At 42.8% G+C, this 21,100-nt stretch overlaps 1 protein-coding gene and 1 pseudogene across 1 annotated transcript; one reads left to right on the top strand and one right to left on the bottom strand.

The window, feature by feature from the left end:
- Nucleotides 1-12,406, bottom strand: part of LOC113094700 (major facilitator superfamily domain-containing protein 4B-like) — a 29,749-nt pseudogene extending 17,343 nt beyond the window's left edge.
- A 4,686-nt stretch (nucleotides 12,407-17,092) lies between these two features.
- On the top strand, nucleotides 17,093-20,777 carry LOC113094712 (lamina-associated polypeptide 2, isoforms beta/delta/epsilon/gamma-like). The gene is made up of 4 exons (XM_026260327.1): nucleotides 17,093-17,132; nucleotides 18,290-18,391; nucleotides 19,727-19,788; nucleotides 19,916-20,777. The coding sequence occupies exons 3-4, from the start codon at nucleotides 19,751-19,753 to the stop codon at nucleotides 20,184-20,186; spliced, it is 309 nt and encodes a 102-aa protein (XP_026116112.1). The 5' UTR covers nucleotides 17,093-17,132; nucleotides 18,290-18,391; nucleotides 19,727-19,750; the 3' UTR covers nucleotides 20,187-20,777.
- The last annotated feature ends 323 nt before the right edge of the window (nucleotides 20,778-21,100 follow it).

Below are 21,100 nucleotides of genomic sequence, written 5' to 3'. Positions count from 1 at the left end.
TCTGAAGTATGCATCTGTGCACACTCTAATGGCTAATTCACGAGTTCACGCTTACAATATAATAAGCTGAGGTATAGTATGCGTATTTGGCGTGCAGTCCGGGGAAGGGCACAGAGCTCGGGAATGGCCCGAACCTAGAGTACCCCCCCTTCCCTACTATTATAAGTGAACTCAAAGTGGGGAGATGGGGTGGAGGAGGGATGCTGATAAACCGTGAATGGACAGAGGTCAGTGATATTTATACTGTGGTATTGATTACTTGTTTGTGATTCCCCTGTGTTGATTAGGCTAAGTATCTGACGCGCTTCTCCTGTATCTTGTAGATAGAACATCATTAATACCCACAATCCATTACGCTTTGACGAATTATTCAGTTGAGAACTACAAACACAAATAAAAAGCTGTAAAAAAAACTACAAACATGGTGGATGTACGCGACTGAAGTAGAAAGGTTAAGTAGAGAGGTTTAGACAAAGGGGTTTGAGTTACTAATAATCAACATTTAACCTGGTAAAGAAAAATGTATTTAATGTCATCTGTGTTATATTTCATCTGCAACAGCAATGTAAAATTGTATAAACATCTGTTTGGTCGTTAAATTTAAACGCATCATTATGCATAAAATATGAGCAGAGTTCTCCGCATAAAGATCTACAGCTGGCAGATCAATGAGCTACTTCCTTTCACTCCAGTGTGGTAAGAAGTTAAATGAAATGGAATATGGAGGATGTTAACTGTGACAAGATGATTGACAGATGACAGGGCAGTTTACAATGACAGGTTGCATGCAACTCTGTGACAGAGCGGTCAATTAAACACAATTGTATTAAACACAGTTGTATGTCGTGATAGTATGTCCCAAAGCTTGTCTGCTCTGCTTCTAGACACTCATTAGTGTGTACTTTTTCCACCCAAAAGTACATACTTTAAGGGTGTAGAATAAGTAGGCACATTGGGATGCAGCAAGTCACTTGACGCCACCCACTAGACATAAAGTGCAGAAAGAGTCACTGTGAAATATAGGGGAGAACCGGGGCGAAAGTAACACGGGACGAAAGTGACTAAGCGATTTTCTCCGAGCCTCTTTCTGCATTTGCATTCCCAGCTATGACAGCATATTCCAGAAGTTAGGTCCGTAAAACTGTTTTCGAGTACAAAAAGTAAATTGTTGAAGCGGTAATTTTTTTATTTATTAGTCGTGTTGTTTTTCTTGTTTCATGTGTCACAGTAATGATCAATCTACAGGTTATTTAGTGCTTTAACACATCCTAAAGTTTGCATTTTCAAACTTTTTTTATATAAAATTAAATCGAGTTTAAATGTCAGGAGTTCCTGTCGGGACAAAAGTAACAGTTGTTACTTTTGTCCCGCTACAGTCACAAAAAGTATTTATATTGTTCCAGTGCAAGCTATATTGTGAATTTCTGTGTCTTGCATCATTTCTTACAAATGTTTATGTCATATTATACCAAAAGAATATGTCTGAGTGTGGGTCAGAAAGACAGACAGAGGTCTGGTTTTATCCAGATGTTTTTGAGAGGGTGTTTCTGGACATAGAGGAACATCTCTCTCTGGGCAGCTGCTATGTCACATTTATATTTAGGTGTTAGCCATATCTTAGCCTTTACACCTCCACCTATGAATTTGCAGTGTTTCCAGATGTTTTAATGCACATTTTCAATTCATGCATAAAAACAACTGGATGGAAACATAAATTGGCCTACTGTTATATTATGTTTAGAGTTTTTTTTGTCATGCTAATGTGATAAAATTTTTATATTGTGCATTCTTTTGATTTTTTTTTATTATTATATAAAAATACATTGAAATTTACAATAAAAAAATACAGTCAGGTTTTAAGACATCTGATGAAACTTATACTTAAATTTAAAATGAAAATATGAAAATTTAATTTAATATTTTTTTGGCAAAGATAAAGGACAAAATATGTTTGCAGTTATTTATTAACAAGGTCACAATCAGGTATACTTAAGAAAAATAAGAGTAACAGAAAAAAATCTAGCTCATATTGTTGTGTTACTTTTGACCCACATGTGTGTTACTTTCGTCCCAGCCGATGGGGTCGAAAGAAACAATGTTCAACTTATGTTCAAAGTGAAATTATACTTTAGTCTTTCTACATTTCTACAAAATACCACCTGGTATTGTTAGACCACACTTCTGAGTTACTGGCCACAGCAGAAATATATCTCTGTATACAACATTATCTTTTAAAATGAAGTTTTTCTGAAAAATGGTACTTACGCCCCTGCTCTCCCCTACACTACTAACGCACAGCCTATCTGGAATGCTAAGCAAATAATTTTAATTCAGTTTTTTTATTATAATAATTTTAAGCATGGATTCTAATATGAGGAACATTGACATTAGCAATCATTTTTGGTGTTTCTTTTGGGATTTAAAAAAAAAACTCAATTATTTGTTTGAATAAATCACAGCACCAAGCACAGAGCTCAAAACAGATTATAATGTGCCATTTTCATCAAGCATTTCATTAGAGTCTGAACGGCAAGTTTGCTTAACTGTTTATGCATAGATTGTGTTTAATTAATCTGCTAAACTCCCTTGAGCTGTGATGTAAAAAGTCTTTTGTCAGAGGCAGAAAGTCAGCTAGACTTCTGGAGTCTAATTGTAAACTGAATGTTTACATAATCCCCTCAGCATTCACCAGGGCCACTGTGGAAATCACAAGAGCCTTTTGATTAGTGCTGTACCTTTTTATTTCTTGGCATTGTTACAGTGTTTCATCAAAGATTGTTTAGAATGTCCTTGGAGACTGATGGACAAAAACACATCAGTTCACCAAAAAAAAAATAATTAAATTACTCACCCTGAAGTCATCCTAGGTGTATATGACTTTCTTCTTTCAGATAAATCCAGTTGGAGTTATTCTAAAAATGGTCTTTGATCTTTCAAGCCGTTTGATGCAACTCAGCGGGTGTTGCACTCCATCGGTCCATGAGAAGTTTAATATAAAGCCCAACCATTGAAAAAAAGTGTCTCACATGGCTCCAGGGGATGAACAAAGGCCCCCTGTAGTGAATCAATGCATTTTTGTAAGAAAAATTTCCATATTCAAAACATTATAATCACTTGAATCTAGCTTGTGCTCACAGTTGTAAACAAAGCAGTTTTGGGTGAATTATGTATAAAGAGGAGACTGGTTTCCCTTCGCTAAAGTAAGTAAACTTTGCTTCCTTTGCTCCTGTTAACAAACATTGGTTTTCACAAGACTCACTGGCACATGCACAAAGCTGACCTCATACGTCATTTCTCCTGAACTGCTTCCATTTTACAGCTGTGAGCACAAGCTAGATTAAGTTTTGAACATGGATAATTTTCTTACAAAAAAGCATCGATTCGCTACAGGTGGCCTTTGTCCACTACAATCCCCACCTCCCGGAGCCATGTGAGATATTTTTTTAATGGATGAGCTTTTCATTAAACTTCTCATGGACCAATGCGACGCAACACCCGCTGAGTTGCATCAAACAGCTTGAAATATCAAAGACAATTTTTTAAAATAACATTTCTATGAAAGAAGAAAGTCATAAACACCTAGGATGACTTCAAGGTGAGTAATTTATGGGCTATTTTCATTTTTGGGTGAACTAACCCTTTATGTGTGATGAAGAATTCACAGAAGGTTTACTGCAAGAAATAAAAAGGGAAACCCATACATAAATCAAGAGAAATCCCAGAATTTCCCCCAAAGAGAAACTTTGAAAAGAACAATGAGATACAAACACTTTAATCCTCCCAAGCCAGAATAAATGAAAAATAATCTTTCTTTTGTTTAATTATTCAAGATGATGTGAGTCTTTTTCCCCCCTCTTTAATCTTCTGTGCAAACTGCAACTAGGCTCAAGTGGTTTAATAGAATCTGTTTAAAAAACAGTCAAGTAATAAAACAGTCAAGTAATAAAAGAACGGAAACACAGCAAGTCTCAAGGTTGTTTCACCTCAGAACTAAACGTGTAGAGCCTGTTTCAACTCAACACTACTGTACTTTATGGCTTTCTATTCCTATGTGATTTTGATATGGTGACTCATGTAGGGTTCAAAGCCATTAGGTACAGAGTGGCCTATCAACAGTGGATATAATCAATCCAAATTATAGGCTATCCAGAGCCAGAGTTTAGGCACAGTTGTCTGTTGAATGGACTGACATGGGCTATTAAACAGGACAGGAGAGGTGAGATGTTTCATTTTACAAGAAATACACAGCAACATAATAATGCCTAAATAGATAGCAGTGTTATTGTTTAACTGAGTGTCAGTTTTGAATGTTAAACATGCAATTTGCTGCTCCAGTCTCAGGCTGTCTGGGTGAACATTTGGGTGAAAGTATATTCACATTTGCCCTCCCTTGCATCATGGTTTCCTGGGAGAAGAGATGCATTCATTTGAGAATGACAGGAGAAAAAAATTAAACAAAAAAAAAAAAAAGATGAGAGAAAAACACTAAGAGACGGGTGGGGGAGGGAGGTGGGTTATGCATGTTAATGAGTGAATGAATGCCACTAATCTGGGCAACAGGCAAAGCACTGCATTTCCAAAATAGAGAAGCGGAGTGACTCAGAGTTCATCCACCAGGGATGCACCTTAGTGGTGAAATACACAGCATCTGTGCCTGCGCCTGCCGAAGACACGAGGGAGACAGAGCGCAGTTGTGATTCACGGCACGTTTACTGTTGGCAGATCCTTCTGGACTCTTGAAGCTTATTAAAGTGGCTTGAAGTACATGATAATTCTTTTGCTAGAAGCCCTACAGAGTAATGTATCAGGCAGTATCAGTCTGGTGAATAACCCAAATACAGTCTATAGCCAACATGGAATTGAAAACCTACAGTCTTTGAAGAATTAAAAAAATGATTTGCAGTTTTCTGAAAGGCAGTTTTGAAGTAGGCATCTGACTTTAATCTGTAAAATACAGATTATATCATTCATATTTTTGCCTTGCCATGGGAAAACTGTAATTGTGCAGATCTCTGGAATAATTGATTCTTATTGCAGCAATGAATAGTTAAATTATTTTGTATGACCAATAAACTGGATAATTCACCATGGCAGCATACCAGATGGGCTTTTCGGCATGAAAATGGTAGTTGGAATCTTTTCTTCTCTTGTGTTAACATTCAAATAAAAAGTACATTGACTTCTGAACAATCTCTTACAAAAATTAACCATGGTTTTATTATAGTAAAATTATAGTAACAAGGTTTGTTTTTTTTTTTTGTTTTTTTTGCAGGATGATTACCATTTGCATAACCACAGTATAGTGTGATAAAAGGATAGCCTAATAATGTACAGTCAGCAGGTCATTATCACGTTACATATCACGTTTAATTTTAATCTATTTTATGGTTAAAAAAACCCCACAATATCTGTACAGTTCCCATTTCATTGAGGAAATGGCGGGAAAACATCTAACCTGTGATGTCATAAATCATCAGAGGAAGTTGCATCAGCGCAAACGCGTGGAGATTGAAATACTAATCAGGTAAAGTGGTTTCAACAATGCTTGTTTAAACCCATAAACAAGTCGCCATCTTAGCAGCAAAGAGCTGGTTTCTGGAACCACGCCCACCTAGCAAGACATTGTTGACAGCAGCGGCTATCCACCTGTCACTCAAGTGGCCACGCCCTTAATTATGCTGAATTTTAAAGCATAATATAATTTAAACGGATGAGTTATAAAGAAATTCACCCCCCTCACAGTTGTCATGAAGGGCAAAATTTGCTATATAGACCAAAACCACTTTTTGTACCAGGCTGTAAAAATATTTTTTTCTGCTGTAAAGTTGGCCATTTTAACACGGGGAGTCTATGGGATTGACTCCCTTTTGGAGCCAGCCTCTAGTGGCCAGTCAATGAATTGCAGTTTTAGTCATTTTCAAGTCATTTTCGAAGCATTGAATCAACTAAACATTTTGGTTACGTATGTAACCACAATCCCCTGAATAGGGAACAAGATGCTGTGATGACGTCAATGTATGGGAACACCTCTTGGTGTGACCAATGTCTGAAGCCCTGTACCATTCCGCTAATCTTATTGGCCAAATAGCGCTTGGTGCGCCCTTATCCATGCGTAAGCATAGTATACCTGCATGCTGCGCGCTATTACACTCAGATTTCATGATACTAAGGAAATGCTATCAAGGAACGGAATGGCCCGAACGGCAGCATCTCATTCCCTATTCAGGGAACCGTGGTTACATACGTCACTGAGATGTACCCTTTGATTGGTCACTTCGATGCTGCGGTGACGTCACCGTATGGGAACCCTATACCATCACACCTGACGTACCGAAGATAGCTGGTATCCGAGGAAAGCATCTGCTCAAGCGGAGAGAACCCAGGAGCCAGAAAAAGACAGAGCTTATAAATCCCCAACTCTCTTGAGGGAGGATAAAGCTAACAGTAGGACTGTCTTTAGAGTCAGGATTGTTTTTTTTTTCTTTTTCTTTTTTTTTGACACAGTTTCCAAGGGCTCAAACAGATGTCCTGATAATCTTCATAATACATCCCATGATGGAACTCGTGCAGGGTGGAAAGGCCATTGCCATCACTAACCCTGCATAAATCGAGAGACCAAGGAATGTTTGCCCAAGACCGGGACAAATGAACTAACTCTGCTCAAAGGCCACGCCCACAGCTTCCATAGATCTAGCCTTGGGTGCCAGATCATTCCCTGTGCTTGCAACAGCAAGTACTGTCTGGGGGGAATCTCCCACAGAGAACCTGCTAACAGACTGAACAGTTCCGCAAACCATGGCTGAGTGGGCCACCACGGAGCTACCAACAATAGTTGTTCCAATCTGTCCAACCGTATTCTGGAAAACACAGCTGGAATTAGCAGAATCAGAGGACAAAGCAAACAAAGTGGTTCTAGGCCATATGTGGGCTAGAGCGTCCAGTCCCAGGGGCGATGGGGGGGATAGGGAAAACATAGCAGGTAATGACGCAGTTGTGCCCAATGCGAATAAGTTCACTTCTGCCTCTTCATTCGCTTGCCATATATATCTTACCGTTTGGGGGTGCAACCTTCGTTCCCCTTCCTCAAGGCTCTGTCTTCAGAGCAAATCCGCTCCGAAGTTCAAGTGTCTGGGGACGTGAATCGCTCAGATCGACAGAAATCTGTTCTGAGGACATAGAAGGATGTTCCTCGCCAGCCTGCATAGGGGCGCAATCCTTCTTGGTGATTCAAATATGACACAACCGCTGTGTTGTCCATCCCGATTAACACATGATGGCCATTCAGCAGTCTTGAAAAGACTAGAAAAGCTAGAAAGACTGCCAGCAGCTCCAATCTGTTTAAGTGCCACCCTCGATAAAGCGTCTGTTGTGACAATCTCGTGGCCAAAACAGACCCCTAATCAAACTCCTTTCCAATTAAATTTGGCCAACATTCAAGTCTTTATCATCAGAACACACCTCCGTGTCACTGAAATCATTTGATGCAGTTAACAATGGGGTGAAATCCTTTGGCATTTCATCCCTCACTGACATGGATGCAAGTGAAGTTAGCCTAAATGGATTACAGGGGCACTGCTGCCATTATACCCAAAAGTCTGAGGCAAAAACTCACCGTCGCTTTGTGGCCTGCTTTGAAATGGCGAAGGCATGACATGAAAGACTGAACGCGTGGGGGAGTCAATCGTGTCCTCATCACGCAAGAGGGGATCAAAACACTCTTTGGAGATTCGTTAAAAAGCTTGAAAGAGTATTAATAAAAGACACAATGGTTGAGTGGAGCCCAAGGAACCAAGTTATAACCAACTCACAGAAAGGGAACGAAGCAGAGCGTGTAACCATTATCATACAGGACTTAAAAAAGTGCAGAGTATTGAAAATGTGAAAATGTGCAAAGTGCTAGTGTGCGCACTTACCCACTTACATGGATATTAGAAAGTACACAGAGCTTAGTGTGTGTAATTAATTCGTAAGCCCAGGCTGCTTAGATGATTCAGGACGAGATCTCGATGAGAGCGTGCTTGAGTCTGTGATTGTGATAATACCAGCCAATCATCTAGGTAATTTAGCACACGAACACCCTGGAGACACAATGGGGCCAGAACTGCGTCCATGCATTTCGTGAAAGTCCATGGAACCAGGGCTAAACTGAAGGGTAGGACACCAAATTGATAAGCTTTGCCCTCTAAAGTGAATCTGAGGAACTTTTGATGATCTAAATGAAAGTATGCATCCATCAGATCGAACGTGACAAACAAATCATTTGGTTGAATCTGAGACAGAATAGATTTTACCGTCAACATCTTGAATTTGCTCGTCCTGAGTGCAAGATTCAAATGGTGTAAATCCAATATTGGTCGTAAGCTGCCATCTTTCTTTTTTTTTTTTGGCACAACAAAATATCAGCTGTAAATGTGACGGTTGGGTTTTGGGAAAAACACAAAGTGAGGGCAGGATCCAATTGCAAGTACGGGTTTATTTACAGAAGGGAAAAAATACAAAATAAACAGTTGTGAGAGAAAAAACCAAACAAAAGAGGGAACCGGATGAAACGGATAGGAAACTCGGAGGAACAAGAAGGTAAGGGAAAACTCGGGAGACGAGCACAACTCACACATAGGGTAAGGACTCCATACAGATGACAGAGAAAGACAGCTATACATAGGGAGACTAATGACAGAGGATTGTCAGCACCTGTGCGATTTTAATTGGAGTGCAATTACTGTGAAGACACAACCAGACTAGAGGAATTAAAGTGCCTATGGTGAAGTGCCTAAGGAGAAGTGAGCTCACTAGGGAACACCCAGGAAAACAGAGACTGAGAGCGTGACATTACCCCCTCCCCTACGGAGCAGCTCCCAGATGCTCCTACTGAAACCCCGGAAAACCCAACAGAAAGAGGTAGGAGGGAGGTGAAGCGGCGGCGGACTAGGGGGAGGGACGGAGGGTCAGAAAACAGGGACAGGAGAACCAGATAGAATGGACAGAGACAAACAACCAGGTGGAATGGAGAGACAAAAGACAGGACAACCAGGTAAAAATGGAAAAAACAGAGACTGAACAACCAGATGGGATGGAAAGGCAGAGACAGGAAGGTGTAACACAAAACAAGGAGTCCAGGAGGGTGGTGGACCGGCGGAGGGAAAAAGGGGAGGGACGGAGGGCCAGGTCCAAAGGAGGAAAATAGACAAACAAATGCAAACAAAAACATGGGTAAAAGGAGGACATTAGGTGATTACCACCCAGGCGGAACAGAGGGCCATCACACCCATGTGGTTAAGGCAGAAGCCCCCCCAGGGCAGAGCGGAAGACCACCACATCCTCGCGGTCGAGGCCGGAGTCCCCCAGGGTGGAGCGGAAGACCACCACATTCTTGTGGCCGACCCCATGGGAGGACGAAGATCACCGGTGACTAGCCTTGTCTCTGGAGAGTTCATGGGAACCTGACTCGACTCAAGACTGCCTGTGGAGACGTGAGACACCTCTACTTCGGGCACTGCCTCTGGAACGGCCTCGAGCACCGCCTCGGCCTCCCGAACAGCAGCGGGCACCGCCTCTGCCTCTGGAACAGCATCGGGTACCGCCTCGGGCACAGCCTCGGGAACTGCATCGGGCACCGCCTCGGGAACTGCATCGGCCTCGGGAACAGCATCGGGCACCGCCTCGGGCACCGCATCGGGCACAGCATCGGGCACAGCATCGGGAACAGCATCGGCCTCGGTAACAGCATCGGGCACCGCCTCGGGAACAGCATCGGGCACCGCCTCGGCCTTGGGAACAGCATCGGGCACCGCCTCGGGAACAGCATCGGGCCCCGCCTCGGGAACAGCATCGGGCACCGCCTCGGCCTCGGGAACTGCATCGGGCCCCGCCTCGGGAACTGCATCGGGCACCGCCTCGGGAACTGTATCGGGCACCGCCTCGGCCTCGGGAACTGCATCGGGCACCGCCTCGGCCTCGGGAACTGCATCGGGCACCGCCTCGGCCTCGGGAACTGCATCGGGCACCGCCTCGGGAACAGCATCGGGCCCCGCCTCGGGAACAGCATCGGGCACCGCCTCGGGAACTGCATCGGGCACCGCCTCGGGAACTGCATCGGGCACCGCCTCGGGAACTGCATCGGGCACCGCCTCGGGAACAGCATCGGGCACCGCCTCGGGAACAGCATCGGGCACCGCCTCGGGAACTGCATCGGGCACCGCCTCGGGAACTGCATCGGGCACCGCCTCGGGAACTGCATCGGGCTCCGCCTCGGGAACTGCATCGGGCTCCGCCTCGGGAACTGCATCGGGCTCCGCCTCGGGAACTGCATCGGGCACAGCATCAGGCACCGCCTCGGGAACTGCATCGGGCACCGCCTCGGCCTTTGGAACAGCATCGGGCACCGCCTCGGGAACGTCCTCCTGGACGACAGTGGCCCGCTCGGGAATGTCCACCTGGACGGCAGCGGCCCGCTCGGGAACGTCCTCCTGGACGGCAGCGGCCCGCTCGGGAACGTCCTCTGGACCTTGAGGAACGGCAGACGCCCGTCTCCTCCTCCGTCCTTTATGATGGCGAGTCGGTGGCACCTTATCAGGAGACTCAGCCGTTGAATCGGCCATCTTGTGCTGTGGTGCTAGGCTGGCGGCCCTCATGGGTTGTGGCGCTGGACTGGCGGCCATCTTGTGCTGTGGCGCTGGATTGGCGGCCATTTTGTGCAGCAGCGCTGGACTGGCGGCCACCTTGTACTGTGGCGCTGGACTGGCGGCCACCTTGTACTGTGGCGCTGGACTGGCGGCCATCTTGTACTGTGGTGCTGGACTGGCGGCCATCTTGTACTGTGGCGCTGGACTGGCGGCCATCTTGTACTGTGGCGCTGGACTGGCGGCCATCTTGTACTGTGGCGCTGGACTGGCGGCCATCTTGTACTGTGGCGCAGGACTGGCGGCCATCTTGTACTGTGGCGCTGGACTGGCGGCCATCTTGTACTGTGGCGCTGGACTGGCGACTATCTTGTACTGTGGCGCTGGACTGGCGGCCATCTTGTACTGTGGCGCAGGACTGGCGGCCATCTTGTGCTGTGGTGCTGGGTTGGCGGCCATTTTGTGCCGATGCACAGGACTGGCGGCCATCTGGTTCCACGGCGCTGGCTCGGCCGACCTGCGTCTCCCCTCTCCTCTCGGGACAAACTGGGGAACTGGCAGCCCCCAAGCGAATCCCGGGTCGACGGTTGCCCACAGTGGAGATCGCTGCCGGACCTCCTCCCGGCTGTTTGTTCCGGAGCGACCTCCCCTGGTTCCCCGGAACACCACTAGGCGAGAGCCCTCGAAGCCACCTTTCTCCCGCTTGCTGGCTGGGGAGAACATGGCAGCAGACATACCGCTGGATCCTTGTTTGATGGAGTCCTTCTGTGACGGTTGGGTTTTGGGAAAAACACAAAGTGAGGGCAGGATCCAATTGCAAGTACGGGTTTATTTACAGAAGGGAAAAAATACAAAATAAACAGTCGTGAGAGACAAAACCAAACAAAAGAGGGAACCGGATGAAACGGATAGGAAACTCGGAGGAACAAGGAGGTAAGGGAAAACTCGGGAGACGAGCACAACTCACACATAGGGTAAGGACTCCATACAGATGACAGAGAAAGACAGCTATACATAGGGAGACTAATGACAGAGGATTGTCAGCACCTGTGCGATTCTAATTGGAGTGCAATTACTGTGAAGACACAACCAGACTAGAGGAATTAAAGTGCCTATGGTGAAGTGCCTAAGGAGAAGTGAGCTCACTAGGGAACACCCAGGAAAACAGAGACTGAGAGCGTGACAGTAAAAACCTGACTCCATCAGAGAAGGTTGTACTTCTACTATAGCCCCTTTTCTTAGCAGAGATGTCATCTCTTGTCGCAGCACTGTGGTTTCTTCAAAACTCACAATCGTGGGAAGAATCCCTAGGAAAGGAGGCGGAGTTTTCAAAACTGAATGGTGTTCTCGTAACAAACTGTGCGTAACACCCATTGCAGAATGTAGGGCAAGCGTTCCCACATGGCCCGAAAAAGCTTTAATGGTCTCAAGACCTGCGGATGTGGTGTCTCCACATGCGTTAGAATTTCCGAGCACGGAAAGCTCGCAGTGTCTGTAAGCACAGAAAATGCATATGTCAAGGTTGCTGCGTTTCATTGTATATAATCCTGAAGCGTGTTTACAGCAAGATTTTATTCCAACAGGATGCACATCAGGCCCCGCTGCTAGCAAGAAAGTGACAGCATTCTGGGCCATCATAAAAAGGTCGGTCTTTGCCAGACCCTTGGGCCGTCCCTCGAACTTTGAAGACTTGACACGTCTTTCGAAGGAAGGAGAGGGCGAGACTTCCAGGCTGTGGCCGAGTTTGGCGCGAGATGTTCAGCTAGAGTGTAATCCACCGGCGACATCGTTGCATAACCGCGGTCTGCCATGTCAGCAATGGTGGCGAAATCGGCGGCCACTGTGTTTGTGATCCACGCTGAATACAGCTGCTTCCAGGACCGTAAACCTTTTTGTGGAGGTCCGGGAAGAAGAGCAGCTGCTTACGGGACTGGTCAGGTGCACAACTAGTTAAAATGGTCATCCAGCTTAGATAGGGATTAGGCCTGGTCCACTTCCCAATCCAACCCCGGTTTATCCACCTTGCAGGTAACTACATCCAACAGCTGACTGTGGGAAAGGGAGGTGCATCTCTCCTGTCCGCTCGGAGGGAGAGAACCGCATGGGTTGGCCAGAATGTCCTCTGAGTCCGAAGCCATGGCAGACAAAACACTGTTTGTTAAAAGCTACTCTGCTGATTTATCGCACTCGAGTGGGGGAGAGCAAGTGAAGTGGAAAAATCTCCAGTGCAGCACTGTACTCATAGTACAGGTCGCACACATTGCCACCAGCCACCGCCATCGGGTTTGAATGCAAGGGTGACCTTAGAGAAAATGTTGATTTCCAAGCGCAGAACTTTAGCCACTGCCTATCACAGTGAGAACATGTAGAGAGGCTGCTAAGCGTATATCTCATGAGCCCCCCATGATAAACCTCTTACCAGCTCCTTACCTTTTGTTGACTCATTGCATCCATGAAGCAGAGTTGAACAAAGCTCGTATAATTTTTGCTAAGAATGCGAGATGCTTTCCTAGGGCACAGAAAATTTGCCTTCCTGAAGGAAATGAAATCTGAGAGAAATAGCACGCGGCACGCAGGTATACTAGAGTTCTGCAATGGGTCGGGTAAAATTGTCTGAAACTGGTGGATTTTGGCATTCCTAAAATTATATAATAATACACGGAAAATTAACTCCTTGCGGGCGGCTAGTAGCGTGGGTGAAAAATATCAGCAATATTTGTATGTCTAAATTACCATAACACATAGGCAACAACGATATGACATTTGACCCATCACGTCACCACCACTGCGACAGTGGACCTTAAGAGAAAATAAATGCATAGTTTGTGAGCGACAGGCTCAGGTTGTATTTTTTTCTTGTTCTTTTCTTTTTACTTTTTTTTTCATTAATAGGTCTATTTGTGTATATGTATCAGGTTCCACAGCCTATTAATGTGCCGATGTTAGGATACTTGAATAGCGCAAAACAAAGCGCACTTTTGTTTCATTATGACACTGTCGTGATGTTGAGAGAGGTGCGAGATAAATAATGAAGCACTTAAATAGGAATGATTTTAGCGTGTGTGATTTATCGCGGGCGTGAATTGGGTATTGAGACAAAAACTAACAGATCTGGGCGGGTGCGGATACTAAGGTATTAAGGTAAGACGGTGCCAAACGCTATTTGGCCAATAAGATTGGCGGAATGGTACAGGGCTTCAGACATTCATCACACCAAGAGGTGTTCCCATATGGTGATGTCCCCGCAGCATTGAAGTGACATATGAAAGGGAACCAATTGCTTCAAGCACTTGAAACAGCACTTGCTGGAGACACCTGCTGGTAAAAATGTTGTAAAAGCATCACAGACTCAACTCTTCACAAAACAACTGGAAATGTGTTTTTTTTTTTCTAGAAATACCATTTTTTATATAAATAATAAAAACTTAAATACTATTATATATTAGTAAAGTTATAAAGTACTATATAATCAGTAAAGTTATGTGTTTTATTTAAGTAGCTTATAATCAAACCCTTAACACACAATGAACTAAATAAATTATTTAATGAATTCATTGATTTATGAAATTATTTAATTATTTAATTGTTGTTTATAAAAACCAGAAGGCAAGAGTAGTATTATCAGTCAGGATAAGGAGGTGGATTTAATTATATTCTAAACTCATTTTGTTATTTTTTAGGTATGATGTGATTTGTAGGTTGAAATTAAGGGATGTTTTTACACATTTCTAACTACTGTATATAGCAATCTGTGTTAAAAGGAAGTTATATTTTGTTTAACCCACAACATCTGGCCCTGAATTCTTTTTTTGTTTGTAAAATTTTAAATTGCACAAAAGTTTCTAGCAAGATGACCCTAAATATAAATCAATGCAAGTGTATATAGTTTACCGTGACTTCTCTGTTGATCTAAACGTGGAAATTTTGTGCTTGTAGTATTTTTCACGGCCACATGAATGAATAAAAAGGCTTTATGAGCTGTTCTGGCATATAGGGAGAGGAGACCCCTGTGAGCAGCTGCTGCTGGTAACAAGGCTGTTGGACACTCAAAACTTAGTGTCTAAACTTGTCAATCTAACAGTTTGACGCAAGGTGGCGTGATTGAAATAGATATGATTTTTGATGTGAATATTTATACCCATATGTTGTCTGCTTTCATGCTATTGAGAGGTTTGTAGGTCATTGCTTGTCAGCTCCCAACTGCAGTGAAAAACAGATTTAAAAAAAAAAAAATGCCCATAGTGTGTTTAAGGTTTGAGAAGATTTCTCACAACATGCATGTTGTTTAAATGGATTATAATGTTGTAGATTGACAGTACATGTACACAGTATTTGCTATTGGAAATGAAAAACAAGCTGTTTGTGACCATACCAGGTTTGATAAATATGAGTATTAAAATAATTTCCATTCATTAAAATAAATAATAAATATTAAAAAAACTTGAACTTAAATGAAAATTAGAAATGTTGCCTTGGCAAATATGTTGAAGCACTGAAATAAAAAAATAAAAAAACTTTTTTTTTTAAAGCTGAATAGAAATTTAAAAAATACAGAAACCTAAAAATTTAAAGGTAAACTGAAATTATAAAATACTATATTAGATTATTTAAAAACTACTACAAAATAGTATTATTTTATATTCTGTGCATGTTCATATATTATACTGAACATATATAAATAATTTTAAGTGTTTCTGTTTTATGTGACTGTGTTATTTGCCAGTGTATGTGAATGTATGTAATGTATATCTAATAGTCAGCTCATTTAGAGTCATTTGCTGCTGTCTAGTCCATTCCAGTGAAATGAGCACAAAACTGCTGTATAGCTCTTTTGCTGGAAAAATAATGCATATTATTGGTGGCTTAAGGCAGGATCTGTGAATACTATTAGTAAATGAGACTATTAGGTTGTCTGCAGTTTGTTTTATAATTGGAGTGGTCTGCCGTCTGAAAGTTTGAGAAACAAAGCGATAAAGGGATTTCTGATTAAATGCTACAATGAAATGCCTCAGATAAAGGCCATCTGTTCTGAGCCATTAGCACTGCTGTGCATTTTTACATGATGCAAACCTCAAATATTTGTGCAAAATCTATCTTTTTCATTTATGTTCAGTTATTCTATACTTTTTCTCAGTTTGTCAAGAATGTTTTGACTTTCCATCTGCACACTTTAATCACTGTCTTTTCTGTGCACTTTATTTTTGCTCAATTCTGCTAAAAAGTAAAGAAGCTTCCTCAGCCTGAGGTTGGTTGGGAAACTGCAACAGCAGCTAATATTGGATGTGACCCCTTTTTTCAGAACATGCCAGTGCAAGATGCAAAGGTGAGAAAGCTTCAAAACAAGAGTCTATTGAGGACTGTGTGAGCCGAGGTTCACCCTTTGGCAAGCTAGTGTCAGCGTATGTTCATTAAATTTGCTAAAATGTGCTGATTCCTCACTCCACCATGATTAATCGCTTTAATTTCACTGCCTCAACAGAATCTTTTTTATTTGTCTGTTGTGTGTGTGTATTTCACCATACAGGCCTAGAAAAAAGAGGCAGCAGAAATAGTAGACTCGGGATTACTGACTGATGATCAGCTAAAAGCCAGACTGCTCCAGTATGGAGTTAAAGCTGGACCTATTGTAGGTTAGACTGTTTGAGTCACAGTCGCCTTCTTTCAAAACTGATAATGCAATACATCCAGCATGTTTATATGGTGCCTGTGTGTGTGTTTTGAGCAGCTTCTACTAAAGCTTTATATGAAAAGAAGCTGAAAAGGCTGCTGGATTCTTCAGAACAGGCATCACAGCACAGGGACAAAGGCACAAGGGATGCAGGCCACTGCTCAGACACTGAGGAAGAGGATGAGAGGGTGGAAGACAAGGACTTTGGTAAGGAGCAGCATCATAATAATATTAATAATAATAATCATTATAATCTTTGGGTTGCCTGAATGACGCCAGTGGTGCCCAAATTCGGTCCTGGAGGGCCATGTCCTGCAGAGTTTAGATCCATCCCCAATTAGACACACCTAAACCAGTTAATCATGCTCTTACTAGGCATACTAGAAACCTCCAGGCAGGTGTGTTGAGGCAGGTTGGAGCTAAACATCGGCCCTCCATGACCCAATTTGGGCACAACTGGACTAGACTATTATTAACAAATCCGTGAATGATTAGGCTTGTTTGGTTTCACCTGAACCCAATTATAGGTGTTTGCAACCTCATATAAGATCTGCACTTGCTTGGATGGAGCACACTGAAAAGGTACAAAATGCTTTTTGTATGTTAACTAAAGAGAAGGCTTTAACATGATCTTAACTAATTTTTAAAAACTGGAAGTCTTGTTGACCATTGTGGCCCGTGACTAAGTTGTAGTCATTTTATCTTTATTGACTGTTTCATTTAAAGGCCGTGTATCTGTTATTGTTCTTGCTGGTTATACATGTTTTACATGTTTTTTCAGAGTCAGAGCAGCTTCGGTCTGAAACATTGTCCCGGACACAGACCAGCAAAACGGCAAGCACAGAGTAAGTAGCTCTGCATGAACCTGAATCCACTCTGTTTCCCCCTGAGACCAAAAGATGATTTATCCACTATCTCCCATGACTGTTCATGTTCTGTGATGAGTGTGTTGATCATTTAACATGGGTAAGAGTTGTTGGTTGAATATTTCTTTGTGAAGCAGTCTGTCAGCTTTGTATAACACCATAATTTATGAATGTGAGATGGGACACACTTGATGTACCATAGAAGAACTCGATGGTAAATCAAGCTGATTTGATGGTATGGGTTTAGCTGAAGTGTATAGTTTCAGTGCCTCTAGCATCACAAAATGCTGTGATAAAATAATCCTTCCCTAAAGAGCCTGTGTTGCCCTGCTCCGGGTACATCTTAAATTACATTCTATAAAATAAAGTCATAAGATCAAAGTGGCATGAAATGGAAAACTAAAATATTTTCTAAAAGTATGTAATGGTATAATGAAGCCATTAAATGTGTGCTGTTTCCAGTTTAATGAAGAGTTTCTTAATGAGGAGATCGATCCGTTTTTCTGAATGGACAGACTTTTTTTTTTTTATTTATTTTTTTTTGCAGGTTTTAAAAGGGTCTTTAAAAGCCTTAATTTAGATTTGACAAACCCTGCAGATACCTTTTAATCAAACTGAGCAGAGCTTCAGTTGGTGCTAAATAGAAGAGCCATATGTTCTGTCGTTAAGTAGCTTCAACTAAATGTAAATTGAGCCTTTTTTTTTTTTTTTTGCTTAATTGCACCCACGCACTAAAGAGAGGCAAGCTCTGCGAACAGAACAGTGTTTGACACCGAGCCTCATTGTTTCAACTTCCAGAACTACCTTCTAGTAGTTTTAGCTTCTTAAGCTGGGGAGGAGAAGGTATTTAACACCTAAAAACTAACTTTGCAGCTTTAATGTCTCTGTTTTCAGTAGTGTGCATAATGGCAGTAGCAGAAGTCATACTGCAATTTGACTTCCATTACCCTCACTGCTTTGTGCCCACAGCTGGATTCAGAAATGTACAGCATGAACCTCTATTTTGGGCACCGATCTGAAGGGATTATTTTCGGTAGGGGATAAAGGATTGTGGGTTTTTGGGTATGCATCTGATTGACCGTTCCAGATGTTGAATTGCTTTTTACTTCTGCCTAATCCGTTTGAATCTTTTACAGGGAAATATTTGGCACAAGTCTTCAGATGCAACTCAGAATGGGTCTTTGATTCAAAGCTGGTCCCGGCACAGATCCTTCAGCATCACTCAAATTGTGGAAGAGGGGAGTGTTGGTTTTTATTAAAAAAAAATTTTGTATGCACGTTGAGACTAGATTCTATCCTCCCGTCAAAACAAATGGCGATTGAGAGGAGATTTGGTCAGAAGTGAGTGGACTGCAGGGCCCTGCGGGTTTGTGGCTCCAGAACATATGTTTGGTTTAACAGCTTCACTTAAGTCCAATAAAAGCTCTGGTTTTCTCATCAGGACTACATGAGACTGGATAAGAGACCGGGGGAAGTCGTGGCCTAATGGTTAGAGGGTTGGACTCCCAAAGGTTGTGAGTTCTAGTCTCGGGCCGGACGGAATTGTGGGTGGGGGGAGTGCATGAACAGCTCTCTCTCCACCTTCAATACCACGACTTAGGTGCCCTTGAGCAAGGCATTGAACCCCCAACTGCTCCCCGGGCGCCGCAGCATAAATGGCTGCCCACTGCTCCGGGTGTGTGCTCACAGTGTGCATGTGTGTGTGTTCACTGCTCTGTGTGTGTGCATTTCGGATGGGTTAAATGCAGAGCACAAATTGAGTATGGGTCACCATACTTGGCTGAATGTCACTTCACTTTCACTTTCATTAAAGACACCATGACTACCATATCTCTTTGTTTAACGCCTCCTCCATCAGAAACTAACAGACACCGTAACTGGCCCCCTTCCTCTTCTCTCCTCAGGATCTGCCTTAATTCGTCCTTAATTCGGATGTTTAATTCAGCAGACATTCTGCATTGTCAGACATCTAATGGGCTTTCACACTCCCTCTGTCCTTTGGGAAATCCCTCAGAGTTCTCTTGTTTCTTCCTTTTCTCCCAAACTGACGTTTGGTAGGTCAGACAGAGAAAAGCGCTCATGAGTTTTATAAAGGCCTGGCTTTTTTTTTGCTGACACGTGTCTTTTAATGTTAATGCCGTGCGCATGAGTGCAGCTCACATGATGCTTAAGCCCTGTATGGCTGAGTTGCACTTTTACATATCTAGTGCTATATTTAAATTCCGAAGCAGTATGAAAAAATACTGAGGAAGTGTACTTTGTCAAAAATGCATATTACAATGTAACCCTGAAGACTTGAGTAATGATGCTGAAAATTCAGCTTTGCCATCACAGGAATAAATTTCATCTTGATCCATGAAATTCCCTCTTGCAGGGGGTTTTCCACATGACCGGCAAATCCATCACATGCTTTTCATGAGTCTGGGCTGGTGTTCCTCTGTTCCTTTTCGCTATATCGTCCCTCGTATTGTTTGTTGTTTTGTTAGTCTTAAGTTCTAAATTCTTCCTCTTTCATTTGTAGACCGCACATTTGAGGTTTTTCTTATTCAGGCTGTTTATTTTCTGCCCAATAGGAACCTGTGACTGATCTTTCAGAGATGTTTCCTGACACTGCCAGAACCCCCACTGGAATCTAGTGAGTACACTCTGATACTCTGCTCATGACGGAGTACTACCATGCTTCAAAAACTATAGATTTTGTATGCCTAGATTTCAATTGACCATTGTAAATATGTTCTAAGGTCTTTTTGTTCTGACCACAGTGCTACAAAGAGACTGCCTATAAAGGGAGCTGCGGGCCGCGCTGTGCAATTTAAATGCCCTGAAATATCACTACTGAGTCCCACCACAATGGAGAGGCAGGAGATTCAGCAGTGTCTGGTGCCTTTGTGGGTTCAGATCGTAGTCTTCCTCCTGGTGGTCTGCATGCTGTACCTAATCTACTCCTCCATGGAGGAGCAGCTGTCCAATCCTTTCACTGTTCTGCTCCACGGTCTGCATGAAGCTGCTCTCATATCCACCTCACAGGACTAATCTGCCACGGTCACAACACCTTGCCAAAGAAGGTTAATTCAAATTTACCTCTGGCTCTAGTCAGTCAAGTGTCCTTCAGGAGTTTCTTTTTAAGCTGGTGTCAGAGGAAACTGCAGGAAACCCAAAGAGCTACTGTACATCAGAACACCTGCATTCTTTGCCACAATGTCTGCCTTCAAAGATATAAGAGGATGATAAACTGAATTAATGAGACATGTAGTTGGCTAATCCTGTGCGTTGGGTGCTGTTCTCAGATATAAAACCACAGGTGTATTTTATACAGTTTGAGTTGAACTCTAACAGAAATGATCATTCTTCTCTTACACCGCTGGACTGATTCATCTTGCCGTTTTAAATGTGTACTTTGTTTTGTGAGTAAATAAATGTTCTCCTGAGATTGTTCTGTCTCTTAAAGATAAATTTATATTAACACCAAGGAGGGTCTTTAGATGCCAAATTTGTGTAAATGAGACCAATGGCCCTGAAAAATAAAGCCTGGGAAAATGTACTATGTGCACCTCTCACATGTGACGTAAGGGACCGATAGAATAATGAAGTTATTTGGAGTACTGCGGCTAAATATTCTGCAGATTATTTCAAATTGCTAATTTATTCAATCTAAAATATTGTTCCATCTGTTCAGTGCTCAAACGGATTACACTGTTCCTGATATTCAGCAGATGGTTAAAAAAAAAAAAAACATTTGGTTTTTTACATTTGTGACTAGCTCTACGTATATCACACAAGCCCAGGCACCTTATGTTCCATCACTATTTAGACAAAACGTGAACCCTGATCATGCAGATGGCTCATTCCTCCTGAACTTCTAAAAGCTATAATACAAAGTCACTGAGGACACGATATTTAAAATTTTTGGAATAAGTATTTGTTTTACTTGGAGGAAGAACAAACAG

The sequence above is a fragment of the Carassius auratus genome, unplaced genomic scaffold, assembly GCF_003368295.1.
Source record: "Carassius auratus strain Wakin unplaced genomic scaffold, ASM336829v1 scaf_tig00215416, whole genome shotgun sequence".
Classification (NCBI taxonomy): domain Eukaryota; kingdom Metazoa; phylum Chordata; class Actinopteri; order Cypriniformes; family Cyprinidae; genus Carassius; species Carassius auratus.
Note: the sequence above shows the minus strand (reverse complement) of the source record. Positions and strands in the feature narration are given on the sequence as shown.

Excerpts from the sequence above, each read along its gene's own strand:
- LOC113094712 (XM_026260327.1), top strand. The coding sequence starts at position 19,751 with ATGTTTCCTGACACTGCCAGAACCCCCACTGGAATCTA. Across the intron at positions 19,789-19,915 it reads AGAACCCCCACTGGAATCTA|TGCTACAAAGAGACTGCCTA; the intron begins GTGAGTACACTC and ends TTCTGACCACAG.